We start from the raw sequence: 25134 nt of genomic DNA on the forward strand, positions 1-25134 counted from the left end.
CACATCTTAACTTCACGCAGTGTAGGGGAAAAGCTACCGGCTCTAGGCGACGACTCTCGCAAGCGCGCTAATCACGCATTCTCGATGCTACCATACGTTCACATCTGGAAGGCTTCGCCTGGCACACGTAGCTTCAATTCCACCGTAAAAAGCTGCAATGCCTGAGTCCCTAGAGACGCTACGCAGTTAGAAGCTGCCAGAGAGAGATGCAGCATTGTTAATGTGCTATGGAATTTTCCAGCGTAAAACAAAAAATGGAAATATTTTACGAGAAAATGAAATCCGCAGTAAATCCGCAGTAATCCGCAGGCGCCGAGACCTCTGTTTCGGAGCCTGATAACGGCATTCGTACTAGCCTATCTGCAATGCAAAGTGTGTTGTACCTTCGACGTGCGCCGAAACAACGGATGACATGAATTTGCTCGCACCGCGGCGCTTAAAGTCACGGTGCTAGTGACGGGCCAGCAATGTCTGTCATCCTGTGAACAAAGACACGTGTGCAGAACTGTGTTTGGAATGTTCGGTGAGCTCTCAAACTTTAATCGGGTTCCCAAGGAAGTGCTACAAATGTACGCCATAATGAAAGCTGTGGAATAAGACCCAGCTGATAGAGAAGCGAGCTGAAGTTTATTTTACAATCGCTAAGTGGACCACTCACTAGCTAAACTGAAATGAAATTAAAAGCCTTCGAAAATTTAAAGTCGGCCTTCTGGCCGGATGTTGGAAACTCACTTATTTTTATGAGCTTACTTAGGCACATGCCTCTGTAATAGCATTTTTTCCAGATTTAAACAATTCCGTAAACTTTTACCCTGTACTGCAAATTGTACAGTTGCCATTCAGACGGACCCCCCAGTGACAGAATCAACCTCCTCCTCACATCTCCAGTCAGAAAATAAAAAGACCAAAGGGAGTGTTTTTTTCTATCATTACCGTGAAATCAAAATTCAGGACGTACGCCTGCTCTTCTACTGATCCTTAGACGATCACCGCTTGAATACTAATTGTCGCCCTTTACCTTCAGGACAAAAACATGGAGTAGCTATGCGGGATTGCTTCCTAAGGTGTGTTCAGAATAACACAAATGCGCGGCTACGGCCTTCTTACCTTCGTGCTTCTTTATTTTTGCAATCTCAGCATTCCTTTCAGCCTGTGCGAACATAGTAAAGGAAAACTGCATTTCGTTAATCTCTTCGTCGTATAGCTCAAAAGTGTGTATGGAAATAAAAGGCTGAGGTGATGCGGAGTTGGTCTTCCAATCTGCGCTCGCCCCCACTCCGCGGCAGCACTGCATCGTTAATGGCACATGATTGCTGGATCTAAACGAACAAACTTCACCGTCGGACGCCCAGGGAAAGCAGTCATCCGTTTTATAAACAGCATTACTGCACGAACTTGGTCGGTGACCCCATATGTACAACACTCAGAAACGAAGCAATTTTTCTTGCATTGAAATGAATGCATCCCAAATGAAACCCGTTCACAATTAGGTGGTGCGCTTAAAGCTCTCGCGCATGCGTGGGTCCCGTGCACATTGGGCTGCGAATGTCTAAGAGGCATAATTCATTGTGATCAGTTCAAGCTTAATTTCAGCAAATGTAATGTCAATAATCTTCTGCGTGTGTAATGGTTTTTAGTGGTAACTGTCAAGTGCGCCGTAGACGACACTGCCCACATATGGCCTACGAATAAGTGCTTGCTGCCATCACTGTCATTCATTTTAGACAGTCCACAGAAAGTGTACGAACAATCCACGAACCGTATGTTCTAAATGCTCACGGGGCAATTGGCATAATGCACAGCGCATGCGCATAGATACAAAGACATGATTATTCCAATGAAACGAATGAAAAGAAAATAGCTCGGTGGTTGTGCTGCTTGGCGAAGTACAGGTGCCTTTATTGACTGTAAAGTGGTTTTGCGGTCTGAAGATCCATTGCGTCGAGAATCTCAAACCTTAATTCCAACTAAACTCGGCTTCCGCCGTATCGAAACTCAATATAGTGTATCTCCATAGCCGAGTATAAACACCAATAAGGGGCTATCAACCGTAACTATGAGCTCTATTAAAAGCCGATACCCCACACTTCTCACCGCTTATTTACCCGAACACATGGTGACAGTGGTTGTTCTACTTGTTTTTTATTATTATTGTAGTCACATCGATAATTCTTCGAGGGTCCGGGTGCGTTGTTTACGACGTGAAACGATCATCAAAACACAGATCATCGAGACATATTGGTCAGTCCTGATCAATAAATGCGACTAGAGCCTAGTTTTAGGCCACTGAGACCTAGTAATGCCTAGGCTGTGTAATTATCTGCAACTACTACCGGCGAAAGCAGAATGACTCGAAGTTTATTTATACTTAGGTTTGATGGTTCTCCTCGCCGAAGGTTCAGCGTTTTGTCAAAATCAAAATCTAAGCACTTTCTTAAGTACCACGTGCTGGAAAGGGTAGCGAATGTAACGTTCTCACCTGGTTACAGTACTCTTCGCAGTCAATAAACCAAAATGGATGCAAGTTTTCGCGCTGAACAACCGGAATGCGCCAGCTCTAACTCGAGCCTAACTATTCGCGATAGGCGTGTTCTGGTCGTCACAGTTCTGGCCTCAGGCAACGACAGGAATCGCTGATGAAACACCCCGTATACATTGTACGCATTCAGCAGGAGTCGCAGCTGAAAAGGCTTCGCATGCCATCATGCATGACCTTCCCGCGCTGAGCACCATGGCTTCGCGCCTCATTTACTACAATGAGCTTATTAGTGTTCCGCAGTGCCCACCATCGGCTACCAGGAAATAACAGTGGATGTCCAGCTTGCGGATGGAAAAACATCCCCCAAACGCGTCCTCCTCGGTTCTTTCGTTTTCCTGGTGCGCTAGGCTTGTTGCGCGAGCCGGCTTCGCCTTTCGTGGTTTTCTGTCTTGGTCATACAAGCTCCGTCGCCAGCTGAGTTATCGTTTTCGCGCTTAGCACATGGCGTCACCGGTTCTGCATATTCCGGGCTCGGAGCCGGTCTTGCGCAGGCGGGGTTTTCTTCGGCGGCTATGCATAAGCTTGTGACTGTTCGCTGGGCGCACACGTAGCCTTCCCCCCTTCTTGCTTGGTCGGCTGTCCTTCCCAGCTTATCCTCTGTCCTTGCATACTATACGCTTAACTGCAATGGTGGAACGACTGATCTGAATGCATTGCACGGAGCAATCCCGGCGAACGAACACAAGAAAGCAATACGCAGGTAACTCCTGTTTGTACGCGTGCCCTAGCTAGTTGGGATAACTTCAGTGCATTAGTTAGTGGCTTCATGGATCTGCATAATAATGAGTTCCACCGAAACCAAATGAAGTAAATCTGCCCGAGAATTTGTCGCGACCATTTGCGAAATACTGCTTCCTTATTTGTGGCCAGTGGTGCTTCGCTCAAGTCGTACGCCGCAAATTCCCAGCACTGACGATTACTTTGGACACTCATGCAAAGGACGCTATAGGGAAATTTCTAAACCAGGGAAAACGTCTCTTCTATATAGCCTTCTTCACAGAATGAAGCCGTTCATTTTAGCTACGAAGGCTCCTAATTACTGAATGAGGATGTGCTTGAACAACTTCCCTTCTTGAGGTCCGCGCCGCGGTGTCTCAGTGGTTACGGTGCTCGGCTGCTCACCCGAAAGAGGCGGGTTCGATCCCGGCCGCGGCGGCCGTGTTTCGGTGGAGGCGAAATTCTAGAGGCCCATGTGCCGTGCGATGTCAGTGGACGTCAAAGAACCCCAGGTGGTAGAAATTTCCGGAGCCCTTCACTATGGCGTCCCTCATAGCCTGAGTCGCTTTGGGACGTGAAACCCCAATAAACCCAACCAAACCAAACATTCTTGAGGTGCCGACTTACCCAAAATAATAACGATTTTTGTGCGACGGAATTCTTCCGAGGGTTTGGGTGACTGCGGAGTGAAACGTAGACACCTCAGTAAGACCAGCGCTGTTTGATGTTACCTAGGTGTAAAGTGTATCAAATCAGACTGTGGAATCTCCGGCCTTGTCATCCGCGTGTTCTTGGGCAGTCTGGAATGGCGTCTACGATCTCCTTCCTGAGCCAGTGTCTTGATTCCATAGTGGTGACAACGCATGAGGCCACCAAAGTCGCGGCTGCAGACGTCGTATCTCTATTCTGGGCTAGCCAAAATGAGGGCAGCCAGTGGCGATACGGAAGAAGATAGCAGACTGGCTTTCCCTTCAGCGCGGATACGGGCACCGCAATATCATCTTGCCTCCCTGGGAGTGTATCTCACACGTCCCTTGTGGTCTTCCGTGTCTTGCCGATAACTTAAGTTGACAAAGGCCGCCGCGGCGGGGACAATCTCGTAAACAACAACGAGCCGGCGTCATCGTGTGCATTTCGGCTAGCCTGTACCTTGCTGCGTTTAAACTTTGCACCCGCACATAACGCGCAACGTGTCACGTGAACGTGGAAATTCGTGTTCAAGGCACTACTTTTGCGAGCTGAATCTGTTTTTCCTGAGCTGCTTCAGTGTGTTGTAAGTTCACGTGTCTTTCGAAATCTCAGCCGGCGGCGAAGCCTTTCGTAATAAGGACGACGACAGCCAAGTGCAAACATCTTTTTCACAACTCCCGTGTTTCGTAGGTCCGCTGCGACTGCCCGTACTTCCTTATGCCAGAAGGTTTGCTGCCGCAATTAAAAAAAAAAAAGGACTGCCGCTACACTGCGGCTACCCGTACGTTGTGGCAGCCTGTGCTTCGCGTCGTCGACAGTTCAATTGCTTTGCAACTGTAGGAAGCTCTGTTCACAACCCCGTGCTTTTCGTTGTATTTTATTTCTTTCTATTAAGTCTGTAATACGCTTTTTGTGTGACTCAATGCAGAGGTTTGTTGCTCTAGTATTCGTGCTACAGGCATACCTTTGTGGCGAGAAACAGGACTGCTAACCAATGACAAGGACGTAGAAAGGAGGCAGCACTACGACAGTCCTGCCTTCTCTCTACGTCCGTACATTTGCGCTGCTGTTTTTTTACGCCAAGCATGAACAGACAAACCCCGCACCACCCACGCCAAGTAAATGCTCAGTTATGCTCTTCGCGTGGAACCTTGCGAAGGACTCCCAACAGCCTGCTGATCCAGACTAGGACCTCTTGTTTTCGCATCAACCCATTTGACTTAAGAAATCTTAATATGTCTTTTTAGCCGAAGCTAAAATTTTAAAGCCGACGCTTATCCGTGCTGAGGATGCGCAAGTGCTAGCAATGTACGAGGGGGTACCCAAAGGAAACCGGACTAAATTTTTTGGTCGGCAAAGCTTCTGTGGTACTGCGTTTTGCCACTAGGAGCGCATAGAACGAACATTCCAGAGTCAGTAAGCCGAGTGCCGTCGTTGAAGGAGGTCATACTAGTTTAGGCAGAGTTTTAGAGTGACGACTGTTTTGTGTGAATGTCGTTTTTGCAATGGCTGATTTTCGTGAACAGCGCGCGCCGGTGAAATTCTGATTTTTGCTCGGAAAAAGTTGCATGGAAACTCTTGAAATATTAAGAAAGACGTACAAGGACGATGCTACGGGGACAACTCAAGTGTTCCTGAATCGAATCCTGAATCAAAGCAACAATCATGCCAATAGAAAACTTCAAATTCACCTCGCCTCAATAAAGCTCGTCAGGTGAAACCAAACAATGCTGATTTGTTTTTTCGACGTGAGAGGAGTCGTGCATTGAGAATTTGTTCTGCAGGGTGAGACAGTTAGCCAGGCTTTCTACTTGGATGTTTTGAAAAGATTGGGCAACAGTGTGCGATGGAAGCGGCCAGATTTGTGGCGGTCGGGTGACTGGTTTTTCCATCATGGCAATGCCCCTGCTCACACAGCCCTGTCTCTATGACAATTTTGGACCAAAAATGGCATGACCCCTATTCCTCAACCCTCATACTCTCCCGACCTTGCCCTGCGCTACTTTATTTGTTTACTAGAATGAAAAAATAGGTGAATGGAAAGCGTTTCGCTGATGTTGCTGAGGTGAAGAAAAAAACGACGGGGGCACTATCAAGCATCACAAAAGATGAATTTAAACAATGTTTTGAAAAATGGAATGAAAGATTAGACAAGCGTATCATTGCAAATGGGGAATACTTTGAAGGAGATTGAAGGTCTGTGCTTAAAATGTGAACAAATACGTTCAAACAAAAATAAGTCCGGTTTCTTTTGGGTACCCCCTCGTACAGGGTGTTTCACTCAAGACTGTGCGCAATTTTTAAAATAGGCTTTTTGAGCTGGAAGAGCACTTTTTTCGGCATAGCATTGTCAGCGGTGTAGTACATGAGAATACGGCTAAGAATTGTGCTGACTAGCAGGCTGGTTAACTAATATTGAATAGTAAACTTTTTCACTATTATTTTTAGGCTCCTTAATTATTCAGAGTCGTGTAGCCCACCGTGAGCTATATCCCTATCAGTTTTTAGAATTTCGAAAACGTGGTTAGCCTCGGCGCCGTAGTCCAACAAATTTTGGCTATTTCGACGAGTTACGTGCACTGGAGAGGTTGCTTTGCCTGCAAGCTTCAAGAAAGCGCATGTACTTTAGCTCGATATAACCATAATTTGTTGGGCCTCAGCGCCGAGGGTAACTTCGTTTTCGAAATTCTAAAAACTGATATGGATACTGCGTACAGTGGGGTCTCTGTAGCGTAGCACATGTCTCTCAATAATTAAGGAGCCTAAAAGTAATAGTTAAGAAGTTGACTGTTAAATATTAGTTAACTTTATATTAGTTAACTACTTTATTATACAATATGGCCTCTGGTTGACGCTGTCGCTGGTAGGGCATAATATCACTCCGCTTAAAGTCAATCATCCATTTCTTGTCCTGCTCATTCACTACTGAGCCCGCGGAGGACACCAGATCGACATCGTACATTAATCGTCGTCCTCCGATATCGTAAGCTCCGTGGAAGGCAACGTACTGTGGATAGGCCCAAGCTCACTACCCCGAAGAAAGAGCGAAAGTGCAAATTTCTCCTTCTCGAGCGCTTTGACTGTTCTGTCCCGAGGTCGAGGTTTTCATTCACTCGTGTCTGCCTGGAATAAGGCCGGTATTCCGAAGGTGAAACGACGCGACCGAGCAACGAAGCCGGTGTTATTACTTTCCCCGAGGACGCACTTGGCTGCCGGAGGTTACGTTATCTTGCGGCCTTTATTGGCATTTACGCTACCTTCATGGTTCTGCCGTAGGTATCCATCGCTACAATAGTTGGCGTCCTGGCGAAAGAGATTATGCAGACATTGCAAGTAACAGGCCTTCGTAGCATGCGTACACGCCTTTAGTACCATCTTCCCCAAAATAATTGCGTGCGAAATTTTTGGAAGCACATTCAACAGGACACCTCCAAAAAACGGTAGGAAGGCTGAGGGGAATTCCTAGTAATCAAAATGTATCGAAGTCAAATCTCCCCGCACATGTTCAAATCCTGTCGGCTGCGCCAAAAATATTTTAGTGTTTATACTCGGAACTATTCTTGAGCTCAACATATTGTGTGCTGTGTTTTTAGTACGACATTTTCAATAAGCTGCCGATGATGATGATGTCCTCAGGCTTAATGGCACATACCCACGGCGGAGGATTGGCCAGGATACATAGCGGATACAAACGCACTCATGTGCAAGGAGGGGAGTATTTCGATTATTTTGAGACTTAGAACCAGAATTTGCACGAAAAAAAATACGGAAAAGAAAAAACAGTGAATTCTCATTCTAGCAGAGGAATCCTGGAATCTCTTCCCTTTGCCCGTTTCCGACTCGTTTCCTTACTATCCAAAACTGGTAACACTTCAGAAATGAGCATCATCTGCTCTTTTTCCGCACACCGATTTCAACCTCGCTTATTTCAGACAAAGAAGGAAATCATAGCGCGGCATAAAGCACTGAAATGTTCCTTTCCGTACCTCGTGCGAGGATACAGTACACATTTTTGAAATGAACAAAAAGAACTATGAGCTGAGGTGAGAGATTTTAAACCAAGGAATCCGCACCTGGAAACCGCGTCCCAGACAGCTCTCTCCCGAGGCCACTGCAACTGCCTTACAAGGAAACACGGTTTAAGCTCGGTCCTCGCTCACTGCTGAGGGAAGCCACAAGGGATCTTGAGGTTGGAGCAAAGCCTACGTGGGCCATGCACTTCACGCAGTCTCTTGCTTGTACTAAAAGAAGCATGACTAATACTTCGTGCACCCTGCCGTAAACATACACACATTCATTATGTACACGAGAATATCATACGGACCTTACGAACGCATTCTCAAGACCATTAAAAGAAGTACTGGCAGCGATGGGACGAAGAATGCATCATGAAAGCGCAGGATCTCTCTTACCTTCTGATGTCAGTCGCGAGGGCGCCAATTAGACACGAGGCTCGTTTGCATGATAAGCTAAGCACTTAACTCCCAACGCCAGCTTAAATCATCCACGAAGCATTAGCGATTCACCCAAAAGAAAAGCGATTCCACATTGCTAAATCAATGCTTCCGAATCGTCACATTAAAGCAATAAGCATTTTAGGGTGCATAGCCAGAGACTGATTGCGGTACATCAGGAAAGCAAAGTGTATAGTAATGAAGTTATCGCTCAACTTACGCACGAGCAAGTGGCCCCGGGAAAGCTCTCTTCTGATTTTTATTTACCTATGTTTCCGTCCACCCTTTACTAATTATAAGCGAATTATTCTTGACTTACGCAGCTAAAGGCAGCCCTGCAAGATGTGTGGCAAGAGAACTTCACCGACGCCTATCTGCTGCGATGGCTCCGAGGTGAGTGAAAGCCTGTTTCTTACAAATGAAGTTAGTCAACGCGCCTAACTAGCGTTAGTCAACGCGCCTAACGCGCCTAGATATCGCGCTAAAGGTATGGAGGAAAATAGAGGACATAGAAACAAGGCTGAATGAAAATCGACCTTGCTGCCAGGACGCCGTCTGAATAGTGAATTGTTATGCGTCCTTGAAAGCCGCATTCCCTTTGCAATGGGACGAAAAAACACTGCTATCGTGTACGACTTCGAGCGCTTGCTATATAGAGGCGCTAGGTAATTTAGAGCCCGGGGGTACGAACAAACTTGAACATTAGGTTGCTTTCGGGCCGCCGCGGTAGCTCAGTGGTTATGGTGCTCGGCTGCTGACCCGAAGGACGCGGGTTCGATCCGGTCTGTGGCAGTCACATTTCGACGGCGGCGTAATGCTATAGAGGCCCGTGTACTGCACGATGTCAATACACGTTAAAGAACCCAAGGGAGTCAAAATTTCCAGAGCCCCCACTACGGCGTCCCCCCATAAACCATTTAGGTTGTTTTCAAGCCGATGCGGCATTGACGTTGCCTATAGTAAACAACGGCGATATTAGTTGCGTTATAAAGTTACCCGAAATAAGTGTAAATCAGTTAATAAGCTTTTGGGTATTTGCTTACGTTATTGTGGTCTAAGACTTGCTCTCACTTGCTCTATGCGATGCTAGAATTCTCTATAAATTTCGGCTTGAACGTTTATAAGTTCATGAGCATCTGGTTTGGCAGCTTGCTTTAACCCTTTGACAATGACGTACTCTTCACCGTTAATAACTGCGTAGTGCTTTCGCGTTAAGTTCATTTTGCTCGTTTTCGCATCCTATGTTGTGTGCCTCCTGGCTTACTACTACTTATTGTGTATCGTTTTTCCTTTTTTCACGGTTTTATTTTATCGTGGCTTGTTCAGTCCTCGCTCTTAGATTTTGCGGAATGGCAACGCGAAGAAACATCGAAGTGGCGGCGGTAGTTGGCCTACAAAGGATACAGTTAGCGCTCTGTCTGTGTCCTCCGTATCCCCTTGTCTGTCTCGCTACGCTCCCTCTTAAAGGTGCAGTGAAGAGGAATCTGAACTCGTCTTTTTGCCGCGGGAACTCGATCTACACGCTGCGAGCATTCTTAGAAACGTCTACTTATTGCCCTGTGTGGCCGATTTCCTTAATTAAATCCCATTAACGTCCGGCTCCCGCCTTTATTTTTTGAATTATCCCCGTACGGTGGGCGGAGTCGACCAACGCGTGGAGGCCTTTCAGCCAGCTCCGTGGAGGCTTTGCTTTCGCTTTATTTTGTTTTTTAGGTTTGCGAGAAAAAAACAGTTTCATTCATAGATAATATAGCCGCAAAATAAGCACGCAGAAATAAAAATACGCGCGGACTATTTGCTACTACGGATTACTACGTATTACTCCGCCGATGGCAGAGCGGCAAGCCGCCACGAGACTGGGTGAAAGGCACTCCACGCGTTGGCCGACTCCGCCCAACGTACGGGGAGAATTAAAAAAAATAAAGGCGGGAGCCGGACGTTAATTCGATTTAATTAGGGAAGTAGGCCACACTGGGCAATAAATCGAAGTTTCTAAGAATGCTTGGAACGTGTAGATTGAGTTCCCGCGGCAAAAGGACGAGTTCAGATTCCTCTTCACTGCACCTTTAATCGAATCATGTTAGATCAACAATCCCAAACTTTTATGCTCGTAAACACAAGGTCGGCTTCCGGACTGGCGAATCTATTGTTTCGTTTGCTTTGCTGCTCGATGAACGCTGATGGGGAACAACTATGCGAAATGTTGAGACAATGCTTGGACTTGGTTCAAACCAGCTGGTTGACGATGTCTATGAGCGTGCTATGAGGTGCAAAAGAGAGCGCTCCGATTGAAGCCGCTGAAAGCTGACTCGAAAAATTAAGTCCACGAGACAAGCGTGTCACGTGGATGGCTTCGTAATTGGTTTGTGCCGTTCGCAGCCCGAGACCTCGACGTGGCCAAGGCCGGAGACCTGCTGCGCAAGGTGAGGAAGGGTGCGGGATGGAGGGGAGAGGAGGGAATTCCGGAAGCGGCGCGCTTGGCGTCCCTGTGCGTAAAGCTTCCACGCCCTTGAGGGAACCCGCAAAGTGCCGAAGAAACTGCTACGTAGAGATTTCTCCAGTCGAACCTTCGTTCTATTCTAGCGAAGATTATTCGCACAAACATTCGTATCGCTTATTCGAGGTTGTTGCTGTTAAACGTCTTGATGTGTCCAAAAGGAAAAAAAAAGTGGTTCTTGAGGTTAACGGCAGATAGAAAGGAGAAAAAAAAAAAAACGCGATGGTTTCGTTTTCGTTTTTCTTTTCATGAACACGGGGATAATTATTTGCTTCGGTCGTTGATGCATGTACTATTAATGTGGACATACCAACAAATCAGTCAGAGTACAGACAATGCCTCTTTTAAACAAGCGCTGTTCCCCCGTAACAATCTTTACTGGAGACACGAAGTTAAACTTTGTACTTAACGCGCCCAAGACGGAGGTTAAGCTTTCAATGTAAATTTGACTTAATTTTTAGTACGCGAACCAGCCGAGGTGTGGCACATTCACTGCAGTAGAGCGCACGCTAGCTAAGCCTTGAGTCAAGTCCAAACAACACGCTCAGATTACTGCGGCTTCAATCCATCCATGATCGAAGTTACTGGCCATCGCTTATAGTTATGTCAAACGAAAGGATGTCCTCTTGTCGAAGCGTTCGCTAGAGGAATGAGACTCTCCCTCGGCAGTTGTCTACCCTGCTTTGTATGGTCAAGAATCCAATCTCTGTGCCCTCTCTCTACAGTCAAATTATGTCTAGTTATGTAGCTAGTCTAGTGCTTTGCGAAATTCAGCTCCGGTGTGACGCAGGGACCATCGGGGGAAGAACGAATCGGCGTGCGATGCCGTTTCTTGACGTATCGGAACTAACAGTCACTTATCTCGGCCTTGCTAAAACGAAACAAACTTTAATGATTCAGTTGCCTTACCCGAAATTTCTCGAGACGCAGGATGCCTTGTTTGATGGCTGTATGGTCGCTGGCAATGGTCGCTTGCGACTGCGAGCAACTACAGCGAGCAAATAGAGCTGGCTTTCTGCTTTTCTTAACTGAAATAAGGAACTTGCTCGTTATTTATCTTGCCCATTATGAAATTATTACCTGAACTGAAATTTTCTGATTACGAGAATCTCGGTCCGAATGGCGAAGTGCTGTAAGGCGCAACGAGAGGAAAACAATAAATTCTTCGTTGGGCTAAACTAAACAAGGGTGTTGAGAATTGCGTTAACGGGGAAAAGCTAGAATAGCTTGGCAAGCTCTAATAGTGTGTAGATTCGCAGGCACGATAAGGAAACAAATATAAGCAACTCAAGAAGGCAGTGTTCGATGCAAACGAAACTCTACAAAAACGATCAGAAGGATATATAAGGGCCCTGCCTGAAGAAAAAAAAAACGCCACTGCTGTAATATGAAGTGCCAGTTGTACATTGAAATCCATTACACAGTACTGGAGAAGATGGAGATATGAAGACTGAAAGCAACTAGAGAGGTGACCAACCGTATAAGAGTGTCCGGACTATACCACCAGCGCTTTCGGATAGCTCTAAGTTTTCCAGCAACAAAGGATCACATGCTGTACAGACGTCGAGAACAGGAATAAATGTACGAGGAAAGAATCCAGTAAGCCTACGTGTTTACGTCAACATCATTTAATTTAGGTGCCTCAGAAATAATAAAAGAATGTTGCGTATCATTCTTGTTGTTCGGTCGTATACGATTGTATTTGATCATATATATACACAACGAAAACTGCTGATGAACTGTCTGATACTCTGTCGACAGAACCTGCTTTGGAGGGAAGAGAAAAAGATCGACACCATAGTCGAGCGGTACGAGTGGCACCCGGTGAGTATCCCAGGTATTCAAATGACGTCACTGGAGCCATTTTGTCGTACATCGCGCAGCTACAGCAGTGCAAACCGGAGCAGCTGGCAATGAGCCGATTAGATACGCCTGCAGCTCTCTCCATGCTACTTGCACCCCAAAATGGACGCCACTGCGGCGTCGGTACATGCTCCCTATAAACACTTTCCGCATTTTGTTCTGTACAAATATATATTGCCTTTTTGCCTGCGTTCTGTTGCTATTGGCTCTGTTTCTTCTTTTTATTTTCTCGCAACGATGTAATAATACACGATGATTTCGTCTAATTCCCTGCTTCATGCATCACTGATTACTTTTGTATAAATTGTATCTGTCGTACTGCAAACAGCACTATTATCTCATCCAGCTGAGGAATGTACGGGTGGCGGGTCTTGTCAGGCAAAAATTATTCGCCTTTTGTCCCTTCACCTCAAAAACCTCACCTCAGGTTCAGTAACAAAATTAAGCTGCACAACTTTCGTCATTGCAGCTTGCACGCATCAGGACAGATTGTTGTTTCGCCTCTGACAGTCTCGCCAGCAGTGAGATATAATTAGTTCCCGCGTCTGCTTGTAGACCTGCCTACAGTCGAGCACATTCGATGGTTTCACACTCGAGAGCCTTGCGGGCATATAGCCCCTTTGCGCTTGTGGTGTTACCATCAAGGGCTCGTTTAGGCCGGCGTCGCTTTGTCAATAGCGCACCCTGTATTTTTGTCGCAGATCTTAAAGCAGTACTTTCCGGGTGGAATATTCAATCACGACCGGGATGGCAGCCCCGTCTACCACATTCCAATCGGGAACGGTGACTTCAAAGGTAAGCGGTGCCGTTGCGACCATACTTTTGTACGTGAAAGCGCTGACACTGCGCTCAACGTATTGGAAAGTGTTTTTTCTTCTTGTTTCCTAAAGCAGAGGATAGAATGTCTGTGAAGAATTATAGCAAAAGCGCTACTTCATGCATTGACTCAACGTATTTACCCCAAAGTATGGAGAACACGTAGTACTGCGCAACACATTTTTTTTTAATGCGATGTTGATTGCCTCAGGGCATAAAACGATATGTAATGATAGATGAGGATGCCTAAATACATGAGAAAAGGTTCGCTGATCTAATGAAATCGAGCAGTGAACGATGATGAGGTCCTTAGAATGCGTTAAGAAAATATGTTTACTCGTAATAACCAACCTGGCTAGAAAAAGTTGTTAAACATTAAAGCAAGTGTGTGTGTCGATCAAAAATTGTAGTGTAATGTTTAACCCCTGTCAGAATCTGATGGCGGTAAGATCACGCTTTGTCGTGCTTTTGAAACGCGTGCGTAATATTCAATCAGCTATTAATCCGCCACATGCTGGATGTGTGATCTATACTATAACAACGATATACCGATGAAAACCTACGAGAATGCAGCCCCTTATATAAGCGCCCGTACAGTTCCCATTAAAAATACAGGGGCCACTGAGCATTTGGAGGTTTGTATCAGACTTATGGATCCTTAAAGAAACTCAGTGCCCTGAAAAGAAACAGCCTTGGGACTCGAGAGCCACAGTGCCACATAAAACCGAATACACTGCTCTGTTGCCAGCTTTTCTCATACCTTTAAAGTAGTTTCTTTACATCTGCCAGAGGCTGCACGTTCTATACAACGCAAGAAATACCTCTGCTGCACGTCAACAAATCGAAGCACAAACAAAAGCACTGCAATAACCCTGCGAGAAATTTCCTTAAGCCCGTAGGAATCAAACTCGTGTAAGACAGCATATATATATATATATATATATATATATATATATATATATATATATATATATATATATATATATATAAACTAAAAGGCTCATCACGGTATACCAGACGCTGGCCTTTGGAAGGCTGACAGTGGTAGCGTCCTGGTCTCGCCAGTAATTCATGATGAAAAATGGCGGGACGAAGATAAACATGAACCAAGAGCGGCTCTTCTTCCTGGTCTGTGCCCTCGGAGCGTTGCAACATCAATCCTCGAGCTGCAGTCCCGTCACGAATTTCCTTGTTTTTTTCCGATCGCAAATCCCGACTGCGAGTCTGTACACGTGCGACCGTGAGCGAAGCGGCCTCTGACAAAAACAACCCTTCATTGTTACCATGGTGCTCACGCAACCTCAGTGGCGGTGTTGTGACGTCACTTTTCTGCTGAGCGCAAATTGATTTCGACAACAGAACAGATGGTACCTCCGTCTTTTCTTTATTTTCCTGTATTTGACCTTCGTACTGAGCCCTAACAATGCGCGCCTTGGGCATTCGACACCCCTAATAACACGTCCGGCGAGTGCAAGTACACAACATTAAATTTATCAAAGGGGCGTAGCATGTTAAATACGAATGGTGCATTTGTACAAGGTCCACCGGTAGCTAGCAACCTGAGGTTTTATTTTATTATGCTGATGTTGAATTTTTAGGAAGCAAGGGCGTCTCCCTTAGAGAAAAAGTTTTAGACAGTCTATAGAGTGCCTATAGACTTCTGTTTATGAAGTCTATAGACTGCCTACAGACAAAAGTACAATACAAATACAATACAAATGCCAGAGACAGTCTATAGACAATCTATAAATTTATGGCCATAAACTTTTAGTAGACTATTGTCTATAGACAGTCTGTAGACTATGAATAGACAAAAAGCAATATATATATAGGAAGTCAATACAGTCAATAAGAAGTCTATAGACTCTCTATAGACCATTTTTATAAGGGCTGTGGCCAAGGAGCGCGGCGCAATGTATTTTCGTTTACTCAAGGTGGGGTCAAGATGGGGTCAGAGACCCCATTTTGAGTTCATCAGCCAAACTACTATTTGCCATGCCCGGTGCTTATCAATCTTCAGAATATAGTACTTTATTTTGACCGCATTTCCTTTAAAAACGAGGCTGAATTCGGGGCTGCAGACTGCCAGGTAAAGGAAGTTTCTATTCTTCCCATTTTAATACTTCATTTTAATCGTGGCTTGTTTTAGGTGATGCAGAATCCGGAAGCGCAGACGTCGCATAGAGATAGTTCTCTGGCTTTAGGTTTCAATAATTCGTTGTAACCGGAGTTCATTTTAAGTGAGGCCTATTCAGGCACTGCAGACGTCATGTAAAGAGCCGCGCACAAGTCGTTGCTGCGGCTGCTTTCGTTACCATAGCTAACGACTGTAACGGTTTTGCCTACCTGTTGTTTTTGCCTTCAGGTATACGAGAGCCGCGTTCAAGAAACGAAAACAGAGCGCGCAAGGTTACTATGACTCGCTGGTTGCACATCTGCTTCGTGCGAAAAGTGGCGAGTGCAATTAGCGTCGCTACATATACGGATATATAGCGTACGCTTTTGCAACACGAAGAAATCGTATTTTTGAAATTATTGTCACAGTAAACTGTCGTCTTAGCGACGCATGTAAACACCTGCAAGTGCTTGAGTGTACCTTCGGCGTTGCCCACTTGTTGGGGCCGACTTTGTCGCCGATATTCCGAATAGTAAAAAAATTAGGGATACACTTTAGCTCTGCCTTAAGTGTATGACGCGACCGCTTCATGGTACTTTGTTAATTTCTTTCTTAATCAGAACCTATTTTTTATTGCACGAACTTATTAGATGCTTCAGTGGAAAGACTAGGCCCCGTGATACATCACAAGACACACAAGGTCTCCCTTTAAGCAAGTCGAACGAACGAACGTCAGTGGCCTAGGCACAAACTTGATGGAAAACATAACAGAACTAAAAGGCCGGCAAAGATATACAGCGCATCAGGAGAGGAAACCAATCCAGTAAAAACTCCAATCCTTCGTAAATGTCCGTTACCTGCAGCAACATTCGGCTAAATTAATTCTGGGCGAAACAACAGGATCAACGTTGCGGTCTTGCATGCGCGTTTTCCAAAGGCTATGAAGTCCAATCAGAAGAATCATATCATAGGGTTTCGAGTCAGGTTGGGAAACAACAAGGTAGCGCACACTGTAGGAATTTAGAAGAAAATCTTTCCGTAGCGTCCTCTGCAGCACATCCTAAAACAAAATCGCGTCCTTGCAGTCTATAAAACAATGCCGCCGCGGTGGCTCAGCGGTTATGGTGCTCGGCTGCTGACCCAAAAGACGCGGGTTCGATCCCGGCCGCGGCGGCTAGAATTTCTTTGGAGGAGAAATTCTAGAGGCCCGTGTTCTGTGCGATGTCAGTGCACGTTAAAGAACCCCAGGTGGTCGAAATTTCCGGAGCCCTCCACTACGGCGTCTCTCATAGCCTTAGTCGCTTTGGGACGTTAAAACCCCATAAAACCAAACCAAAAAATGTTCAATTGTTTCAGGTACATTGTACAAGCTACCTAATTGCTCTGTAAATAGTTTTTGTGTAATTCATTTACTTTGCTTTCGTATATGTCATAACGACATTGCAGTCATGCTACGACCTCACAGTCACAATTTAACTCAAGTTTAAATTATTTTCATTCCCCGGCTCAGCGTGTGACGTCACAATCCTCTCGACCAATCCTGAATTAGTGTGACACTGAGCATGGCTTTTCCTCCGAGCCTCTGCTACAACGCTAGCGCGTTAAAAAAACTGAGGATCAAAAATATTAATCTCGGCCACGAAACGAAAGAATCGTGGGGCATGTACCATGCTCACAGTCTGTCTGAGTGCGATCTCTGGCTGTTTTTGGAGGACACAGGTTTTGACTGCGTTCCACAAATAACTGCTTCGTGTGCGCTGCTGCGTTTATTCTTGTGGCGCATCGTGTCCCGTACCTGCCTTCTAACTTCGATGTTAAGCGAGGCCGCCAGCTGGGCAATTAGAGTTGTCATAGAAGCGACCGTCTGCCTCGATTGCCGCATTTCTCACTTAAAGTAAGGCCACGAACTGCAAGAGGTCCATTCAAGAGGACATTCTCCGTATTTGTTTTCATTTTTGAAGCGTCGAGGTGACGCTTCTTTGGAAGGGGGGTAATGCCACGTATCACTGTAGTGTTTGTTCGTTCACGCTCAAGGCTGCAGGAAAGGGCTGTTATCATTTTTGTTCGTGGCGCGAGAAGCGACCGGACTGATCTCGATTGATCACAGCCATGTAGAGCTGCATCTACGATGTTCCAGATTACTGTAGATGATCTTGACCTGTTATCTCCAAGTTTCCTCGCCGGCTTTAAATTGAGCGATGCCGCGAGCGGCGGGCATTCGTAGTTCGACGACTGACGAGCACGTTTGTTGCTTACGCCGCCGCCGAGTGATTCAGTTCTTTTGCGGGCGCAAGTCAGCCCAAATAAAGAGCTTCGTTTCCAAGTCTTGTTGGTGTCATCCTGACCGCTGGACTGCCGTCACTGCAACGTGACAAAATTATGCGACTTTCGTGATGGCGCGTATTAGTGTACTGCAAGCTCCATAAACTGCTACACCTGTAACGCGCATGTAGTTGTAGCCTGTAATTGACAACAACTATACGCAGTATGAAGGCGCATCATATACCTTATATTTTCGTGCTTCGAGAAACGCTGTGCCGTCGCTCTACACACGGGGATTTTTTTTAAACCTTGACACACTTTTATTTTAAAAACTGTGAGGGGTACGTCGGTGTGATATGTTGTGCTGGAGGAGCAAGGCGAGCATTATGTACCTCATATGGATCGCTATATAAACAATTAATTCATAGAATTAAGTAATACGCTTTTTCGTTTTTATTTTAGGGGGCAAAGTTTTATTGCGAAATCGATGGCCGTCAACATCGAAGGCGAGCTGTGTTTTTAAGTTTTGTTAATCGGCATTCTGGTTCGAAATATCGATCGTGAAGAATCCGCATTTGAATGCTCGTTGAGTTGGCTTTGCCGGATACAGAAATTATAAAATGGCCTCTCTCGCGCTTTTTATCCATTAAATACACACGCAGTTTGTATGCTTGATGATGTAGAAGTTGACTCGATTTCGACGACGGTACCTCGCCGAGCGACTCAGTTTTATCATTAGGTAATGCAGAAAAGCCAACTGCGCATTGACCACATTGGACCACATTGACGACTAAGAAGATTGAAAAACAGGTCTTACCTTCTGTGTTGACGGCATTCAATTCGCAACAGAACATTGCCGCCTGAAATCAAAATTAGAACGTTTATTAGTTAATTTAGGTTAATTAATCGTCCAATTATTTATTCATATGAGGCACATAATGCCCGCATTGCTTTACAATCCAGCTCAACAGATCGCCCCGACGTATCTTTCGCAATTTGTACAAAAAAATCTGTAAAAGTTTAAGAAACATCACCGTGTATAAAGCACACACTATATGGTTATATATCTCATGCACCAAAATAAAACATACACAGATACTTAACACCGAGTGAAGGTATAGCGTATCTGGAGGAATGGCGATCATCACTAGAGTGGCTCGCATGATTTTGTTGATATTAGAATGAATAAAACAACGTCGGTGGAATAATATTTGCATGCTTTGTCGACTTAGCGCTTCGGACAGCCGTTTTTACTTACTTCGTTCAAAGTATTTCTTTTTTTTTTTTTCGCAGTCCTATTGCTCCTGCAGACTGTGTTCTTCGAGATTTAGAAATGCATGCGAATTTATAGACACATTTCTTTTTTTTTTTCCTGTGAGAGATAGAGAGCACCTCAGCAGGCGCAACTATGGGAGCAGTTGGCGCAAATGTTTTCCTTCCGGACAATCTAAAGGAATGAAATAGAGCCTGTACCTGCGCCGACGCTCTCAACAGGCACCAAGAAAAGTTCGTTCCCGATCGATTTCTTGCTGCGTCTTATTTGACCGTTCTAGGAGAATAAGATCAGTCCGCGTATTCTTAAACTTTCTCAGTGCTTAATTTGGCGCCAAATCAAGTGTTTTCTACCTCTCCGTGTCACTGAAACGCACTGGTCTACACGAATACCGAGGCACCTAATAGCGGTCTTCGCTTACTCTGTCGTCTTATCGCTTCTTTCTTCCATTGCCGCTTATTTCCCTCGCTAAATTTATTTTATTCTTTTTCTTCACAAGTGCTGTTGCGAGCGTATTCTTTTCGCGTTGCCGTTGACACCTACACCGCTTTTTCGCGCACTACCGGGAAGCAAAGGAAGGGTTAACTGTGCCCAGCCCTCTATATTCCTGCATTGTTCATGCGACAGTGTAGCCATCTAGCGAGCGAAAGAGAAGTGACCGTGTGAAATACTAAAGAGACAAATAGTTGTTTTGGTGCTGCCGCTCAGGAAAGGGGGCGTTTTCTTCCTCGTTACAAGAGGAGGAAAGTCCGTGTCGTTCACTCTGCGATATTTTTTTTGTCCGCCGAAAAACACCTTTACCCCCTGCACAGTGCAACCCATCCCCACTTCTCCTCTGACGCCTACCGCTGCAGAGTACAAATTAAATGCTCAGCAGGCTGTCAAACACTTCTGCGAACTTTTATCTATCTTTTTGTTTCGCTCCTTTCCTTTACTCACCGCCGTCCCACGTGCGTCAAGCTTTCTTTCCGCTAGAATGGATTCCATCGACGAATAAATACCGCATTTACTCGCGTAATGAACGTGCTCGCATAATGAGCGTACTCCCTACTTTGGCTGTCAAAAAATAGTTTATTTTCCCGTCTAGTAATGATCGCACCCCATTCTATTGGCATGCAGTGTGTTGACCTTGGCAGTGAATGATAGCGGGCGCCATTTTCTCAACGCCGATACAACAAAGCCAACTGCCGAATGTCAAGACTTATATGCCTTATACTACAGGACGAAAAGTCGATAAGAATGCTCCGCGAGCAATACGAGATACAATCAAAACCACGCCTGGTCACAAAGGGCTCCTTTCTTAGATGCGCCATGTTAAGGATTGTAGCGGCTTGTTACGGCTAAGCTTCGCGCCGAACGTTGTGAGCTGGAGTGGATCCTGTAGGTGTGCTCTCTTTGGGCGGTATTAGGCGCCGCTACGTGAGTTGTACGTGCGAGTTTAATATAAATGCTGTTTACTATGTTCTTCAGCACGGAGACAATACTTCAGAGCGCGTTTTTTTTAGTTAAAGGTGGAATCACACCGGATGAAATATTTATTCACCAGCTATACCTGTGCCGTTTTTATCACCTCACAATTTTTTTAATGCTTTACCTCGCATATTGGAGGAACCTCTCAAATATTGAGGTTTTTTTTTTTCTGGGGGTGGGGGGGGGGGGGGAGCATTCATTAAGCTAGTAAATACGGTATGCGTCATCGAAAAAAAAAAGAGAGAGAAAGTGCCACCTTCGGCGTAGCGCCGAGAAATACGATAAAGAAACTTCAGTAAACAACCACAACAAAGTAACAAAGATTTATGCAAAGCAATCAGATGAAGTTTAACGTTCCCAGCGAAAACCAGGTGCCTTGAATGTGAAGCAAAGAACATGAGGGGAGGGGGGGGGGTCGCATTAAGATACCAGAAATATATACACAGTAGAGCGCCAGAAGGCAGTATTGGAAAAAGCTACAAAAGAAGACAGCGAAAAAAAAAGGATCAGTTTTCTGAAAAGCAACCTGAGATCAAAATTATTACAAAACAACTGAGACTGCGGTAGAGGAAAATTACCTGGCGACCATGAAAGGTGCTGTGATTTCCAGCTCTAACTGGTCTCTTAGCCACGCCTATTTGTGAAGCTACTGATGAATACGGTGGTTATGCCAGATGCTGCCACTGAAATTCCTATAGGAAAACCATTAGGACGAAGAAAGGCACCTTCGACAGAAAGTGTTTTAGTATCCCTTCAACATGACCCAAACGTATCGTGCCGTCTAGAAAAGGAGAAAAGACATGTTCACTCCCAGTGACTTTTCTTCTCAAGATGTGTGTGTTGAAAAGTCGTCTTTTGACAGTTTCACTCTCCGTTTTTCTTACCCTCAAAGCACTGGGTATATGCTATGAAAATGGTTATGTTAAACATTGAAATGAGCGCTGAGCTTTAGTGCTCCAGTAATTATGCGAACGGCACTAACACTCCAATGAGTGTACAGTTGCAATGGTTAAAGCAGAGTTTCCGCACCAGAAAGGCTGAGTTTCTGGAATCGTCTCGTACTTTTAAGCCGGAAGCCTTTAATGCCTCATCGTTGTAAGCAAGAGTTGTCGACAGAAATGTCCCGCTTTTCAATTGGTCGAAACGGTAGTGACGGCACAGTGCGCGAATTTCAAACGGGGCCAATTGTACTTAGGCCAGTAACCATGCAACCAATTAAAGAGATCGTATAGTGATGGTCCAAGTAAGTGGGACTGAGTTAAGTTAATTGCTTAATTACCCAAATTACCCAGTTAGCCTAATTAACCCTTCTATTCAGGCCAGATAAATAAAGAAAACCGAGCAGGAAATTGGTCGAGCTCGGGAACTGAACCCCGGTCTTCGGAGTGCGAGACGAGCGTGCTAACCACTCCGCCATGCCAGCTCGATGGTTTGGAATGAACAAAGGCGCGTCTAGTGAATACAGTGTCTTCGTTCACACCCATCTTCCTCCCTTCCCGTTTCGGCGATGTTTAGGTGCCCACCCAGACATGCGACAGATACATTTCCTTTCCTCAAAAACCAATTTACCGACGAGCAAGGTAGAGAACCGAATGGGCGATGGCGTTCTGTGGACTCAATGGCAGCGTTGCAAGACGCTGTCGCGTTCCACTCTCAGAGGTGAAGCTTAACATCTTCACCACACATCAATGAAACAAGCAGCAACACCGCGCTTAGGGCTTTCGCCTCAGCACACTTTAGGTCTACAAAGTGCCTCCCTGAATTTTCGTTACTTTGTCACTTCCTACGCGAGCATTGAGGGCGATGTCCTGTCGTGTCGCAAAGTAGCTCCGATAGCGTGAGTGTCAGCATTACATACGGGCATGGATTATTGTGCAGGCATGCTCCAGTGCCTGTCCAAGGAGGAGATGGTGATGCACGTGGTCTACATGCTGGAACAGTTGCAGCGCGGGAGGGAAAGCCAGTCACGAAAGGTAGGTCTTCCATCTCGATAACATTCTTTCTCGCTTTCCACTGGCCTACGACAGTGTGAAACTGTCGTTCCAAGCTCCCGCTACGAATGCGTGTTCCTTTCTTTATGGAGAGGGAGATAGCCACCGTTGTGAGATCTGTTACTACTGCGACACATTCATGAACGCCCTTCTGTGGCTGTTCTGGATCTGGCGTGCAGTGATGAAAGTTCGTCTTCCGCACTAGACATGTTGAACATTGTGTTAGAGAACTGTTGGACGATTCAAGAATGCGCGACTCCTAATGTCTCAGCGCTGAGAACTGAGTGATCGTGGTAGTGGCTGTGACGGCGCTATATTAATGGTAATAGTGTCGCCCGTAGTGTAATAGTAGTTGAAATAACTAACGAACAGCAATAAAAACGATTTCAACTAATTCAGAATTAAAAACGGATGAAAGGGCGCAATATGAAAGACAGAAGAGGGTCACAAAGTGTACGCATGCCCTATATCTCGCAATCTTGCATTGGTTCAATAAAGTACTCGAACACCTAGCAGCAAAAACCACCATACGCGTTTGCGCACGGCACTACAGGCATAGCGCTGGACATATTTTGTCTTTGTGAGCTGTGGAATACAGTTCACAAAGGCGTTAGAGTGGTGGACTGATACGAACGCTCCATATGTAATTCGTGGTTTCCTAAACGAATATTTTTTTGAGCTACTCAGAAAATGCACAATTATGGCGACGCACTCAAGATGCGCCTGAGTGTGAAACACCGCTTTATCCCCCGGAAAGAATACCAGTGTCTAGCGTCACCTGTTCATCCGCAGTGCACCGATTGGCATTTCTGATTGGCAGTGACTGATTGGCAGTGCACTGATTGCATTTGTTATCCTGTTGTTGTGTTCTTATTTCACGCAGGAATGATATATCATAGGTTTCCTTTCCACGCGTGGTAGTGGTTGTTGTGTTTCGATTTTGTTTTTTCTAACGCCTTTAAAGCTTCCCTTTCGTGAAAAAAAAATTCAGATGATAGTCTGTGCTTGTGTTGTGTCTCCTCGTTCGCTTTGGTCATCGTTTTTTGCGCTGCTAAGTATGAATCCACACCAACTAGCCCAACTTTCTGTACTTATTAGTTATTTCTTAACGGGAGTATATAGGCTAGCCTGGGGCTTGAGGCAGGTAACGAAAAGCATGACAAAATAGTTTCGTGCAGTTTCCTAGAGGAAATGCTGGCACTGCGATCACTCATACCCCATGGGAATGCCGGATGGCGATAACTTCGCATTTGGTTTGGCTAAACATGGGTCGAAACGTAGGTTTCGCCACAGAAATACGGTATTTTTCCGAGCGACACCCTTTGCGAATTATTTAGTAACTTAAAAACAGGTGTGTGTGTGTTTACTTGCATGACATATGATGAAGAAAAGTTTCATACGGTTGCCTCGTGCAAAGTGGAAGCAGGCCTTCACGTCTTCCTGTAAAATTTAGTTACCTGAATGAATGTCATGGAAAATTAGTGAGTATAAGAATATTTTTGACATCTTAATGTTTAAGCTGCATAATGTAGAATGAATCACGTAGCAGCTGTTTATTATTTTACCGAGTTTACGTTCCCGATTAAACGCTAAGCTAATGCAAATGCAAACTTCGAATTTCCCGAATACCTGCTGTGGCTGGAACATTCTTCAAGAGACTCTCATAGACAATGATGTCCTTTCAACATCAAGATGATTTGGAAAAAACTCGGGAATATCGGTCTACTTGGTGCTGGATTTGATTACCACAGAGCTTTGATATGTTTGGCGTTGCATATTGTAAATTCAGAGTACCGTTCAAGTTGTTTCCGCACCATACCCAAGGCAACCCAGCCGAACAATTTTCTCCTCTTTCTCTCTAACCCTTCATTTTCTGCGTGCAGCTGGGGAAGCACTTGGACACGTCCGTGATGCTCTTTGACTGGGAGAACTTCAGCCTGAAGCAAGTCTACTCGTGGCAAGGCGAGTTGACTTCTGTTGCTGGCCGGTCTATGCATGCTAGGTGTCATGAAGAGAGCTCACATCTTTAAAGCGTTGTTGTTATTGGCGCTTTAATCTGAGAGAACGGCCTCCAATACCTATCTGCAGTGCTTCCCGATGTGGCGTAAGTTTACAGCGCAAATTAGAAATACCCTTGCATGTCACTGAAGTACAAGGGCAGCCAGTAACTCTTCACCGTGTCTTTCTGACGTAGACCATGTTAAAGGGGCTGCCAAACACTGCTTAGGGGGATACCGGCTATACTTCAGGTGGATTCTCTATGTCACACAGATGCTGACTTAAAAAGAATTACAGGAATCGATGCTCAGGAACGGGAGTTATTCAATGAAGAAATTTCAAAATACAAGCAAACAAAACGCTGCCCTCAACTCGATTTTGGCGGGGCTTCCCACTCCTATTTCGCTCTCCCAATGACGGCACCTGGCGCAACCAATCAAAACAGCCT

The 25134-nt window shown here is 45.4% G+C and overlaps 1 protein-coding gene across 1 annotated transcript in view; it reads left to right on the forward strand.

The window, feature by feature from the left end:
* The window catches only part of LOC149360004 (SEC14-like protein 3), a 54550-nt gene that overhangs the window by 16063 nt on the left and 13353 nt on the right, over positions 1–25134 (forward strand). The window contains exons 3-8 of the mRNA XM_089569178.1: positions 8724–8793; positions 10780–10823; positions 12659–12721; positions 13462–13555; positions 22576–22670; positions 24572–24650. Of these exons, the coding sequence (XP_089425304.1) occupies positions 8724–8793; positions 10780–10823; positions 12659–12721; positions 13462–13555; positions 22576–22670; positions 24572–24650 (445 nt within the window). The remainder of the gene's footprint in view (positions 1–8723; positions 8794–10779; positions 10824–12658; positions 12722–13461; positions 13556–22575; positions 22671–24571; positions 24651–25134) is intronic.

This window comes from Amblyomma mixtum, chromosome 2 (assembly GCF_055824585.1).
Source record: "Amblyomma mixtum isolate Tamu chromosome 2, ASM5582458v1, whole genome shotgun sequence".
In the NCBI taxonomy this organism is placed as follows: domain Eukaryota; kingdom Metazoa; phylum Arthropoda; class Arachnida; order Ixodida; family Ixodidae; genus Amblyomma; species Amblyomma mixtum.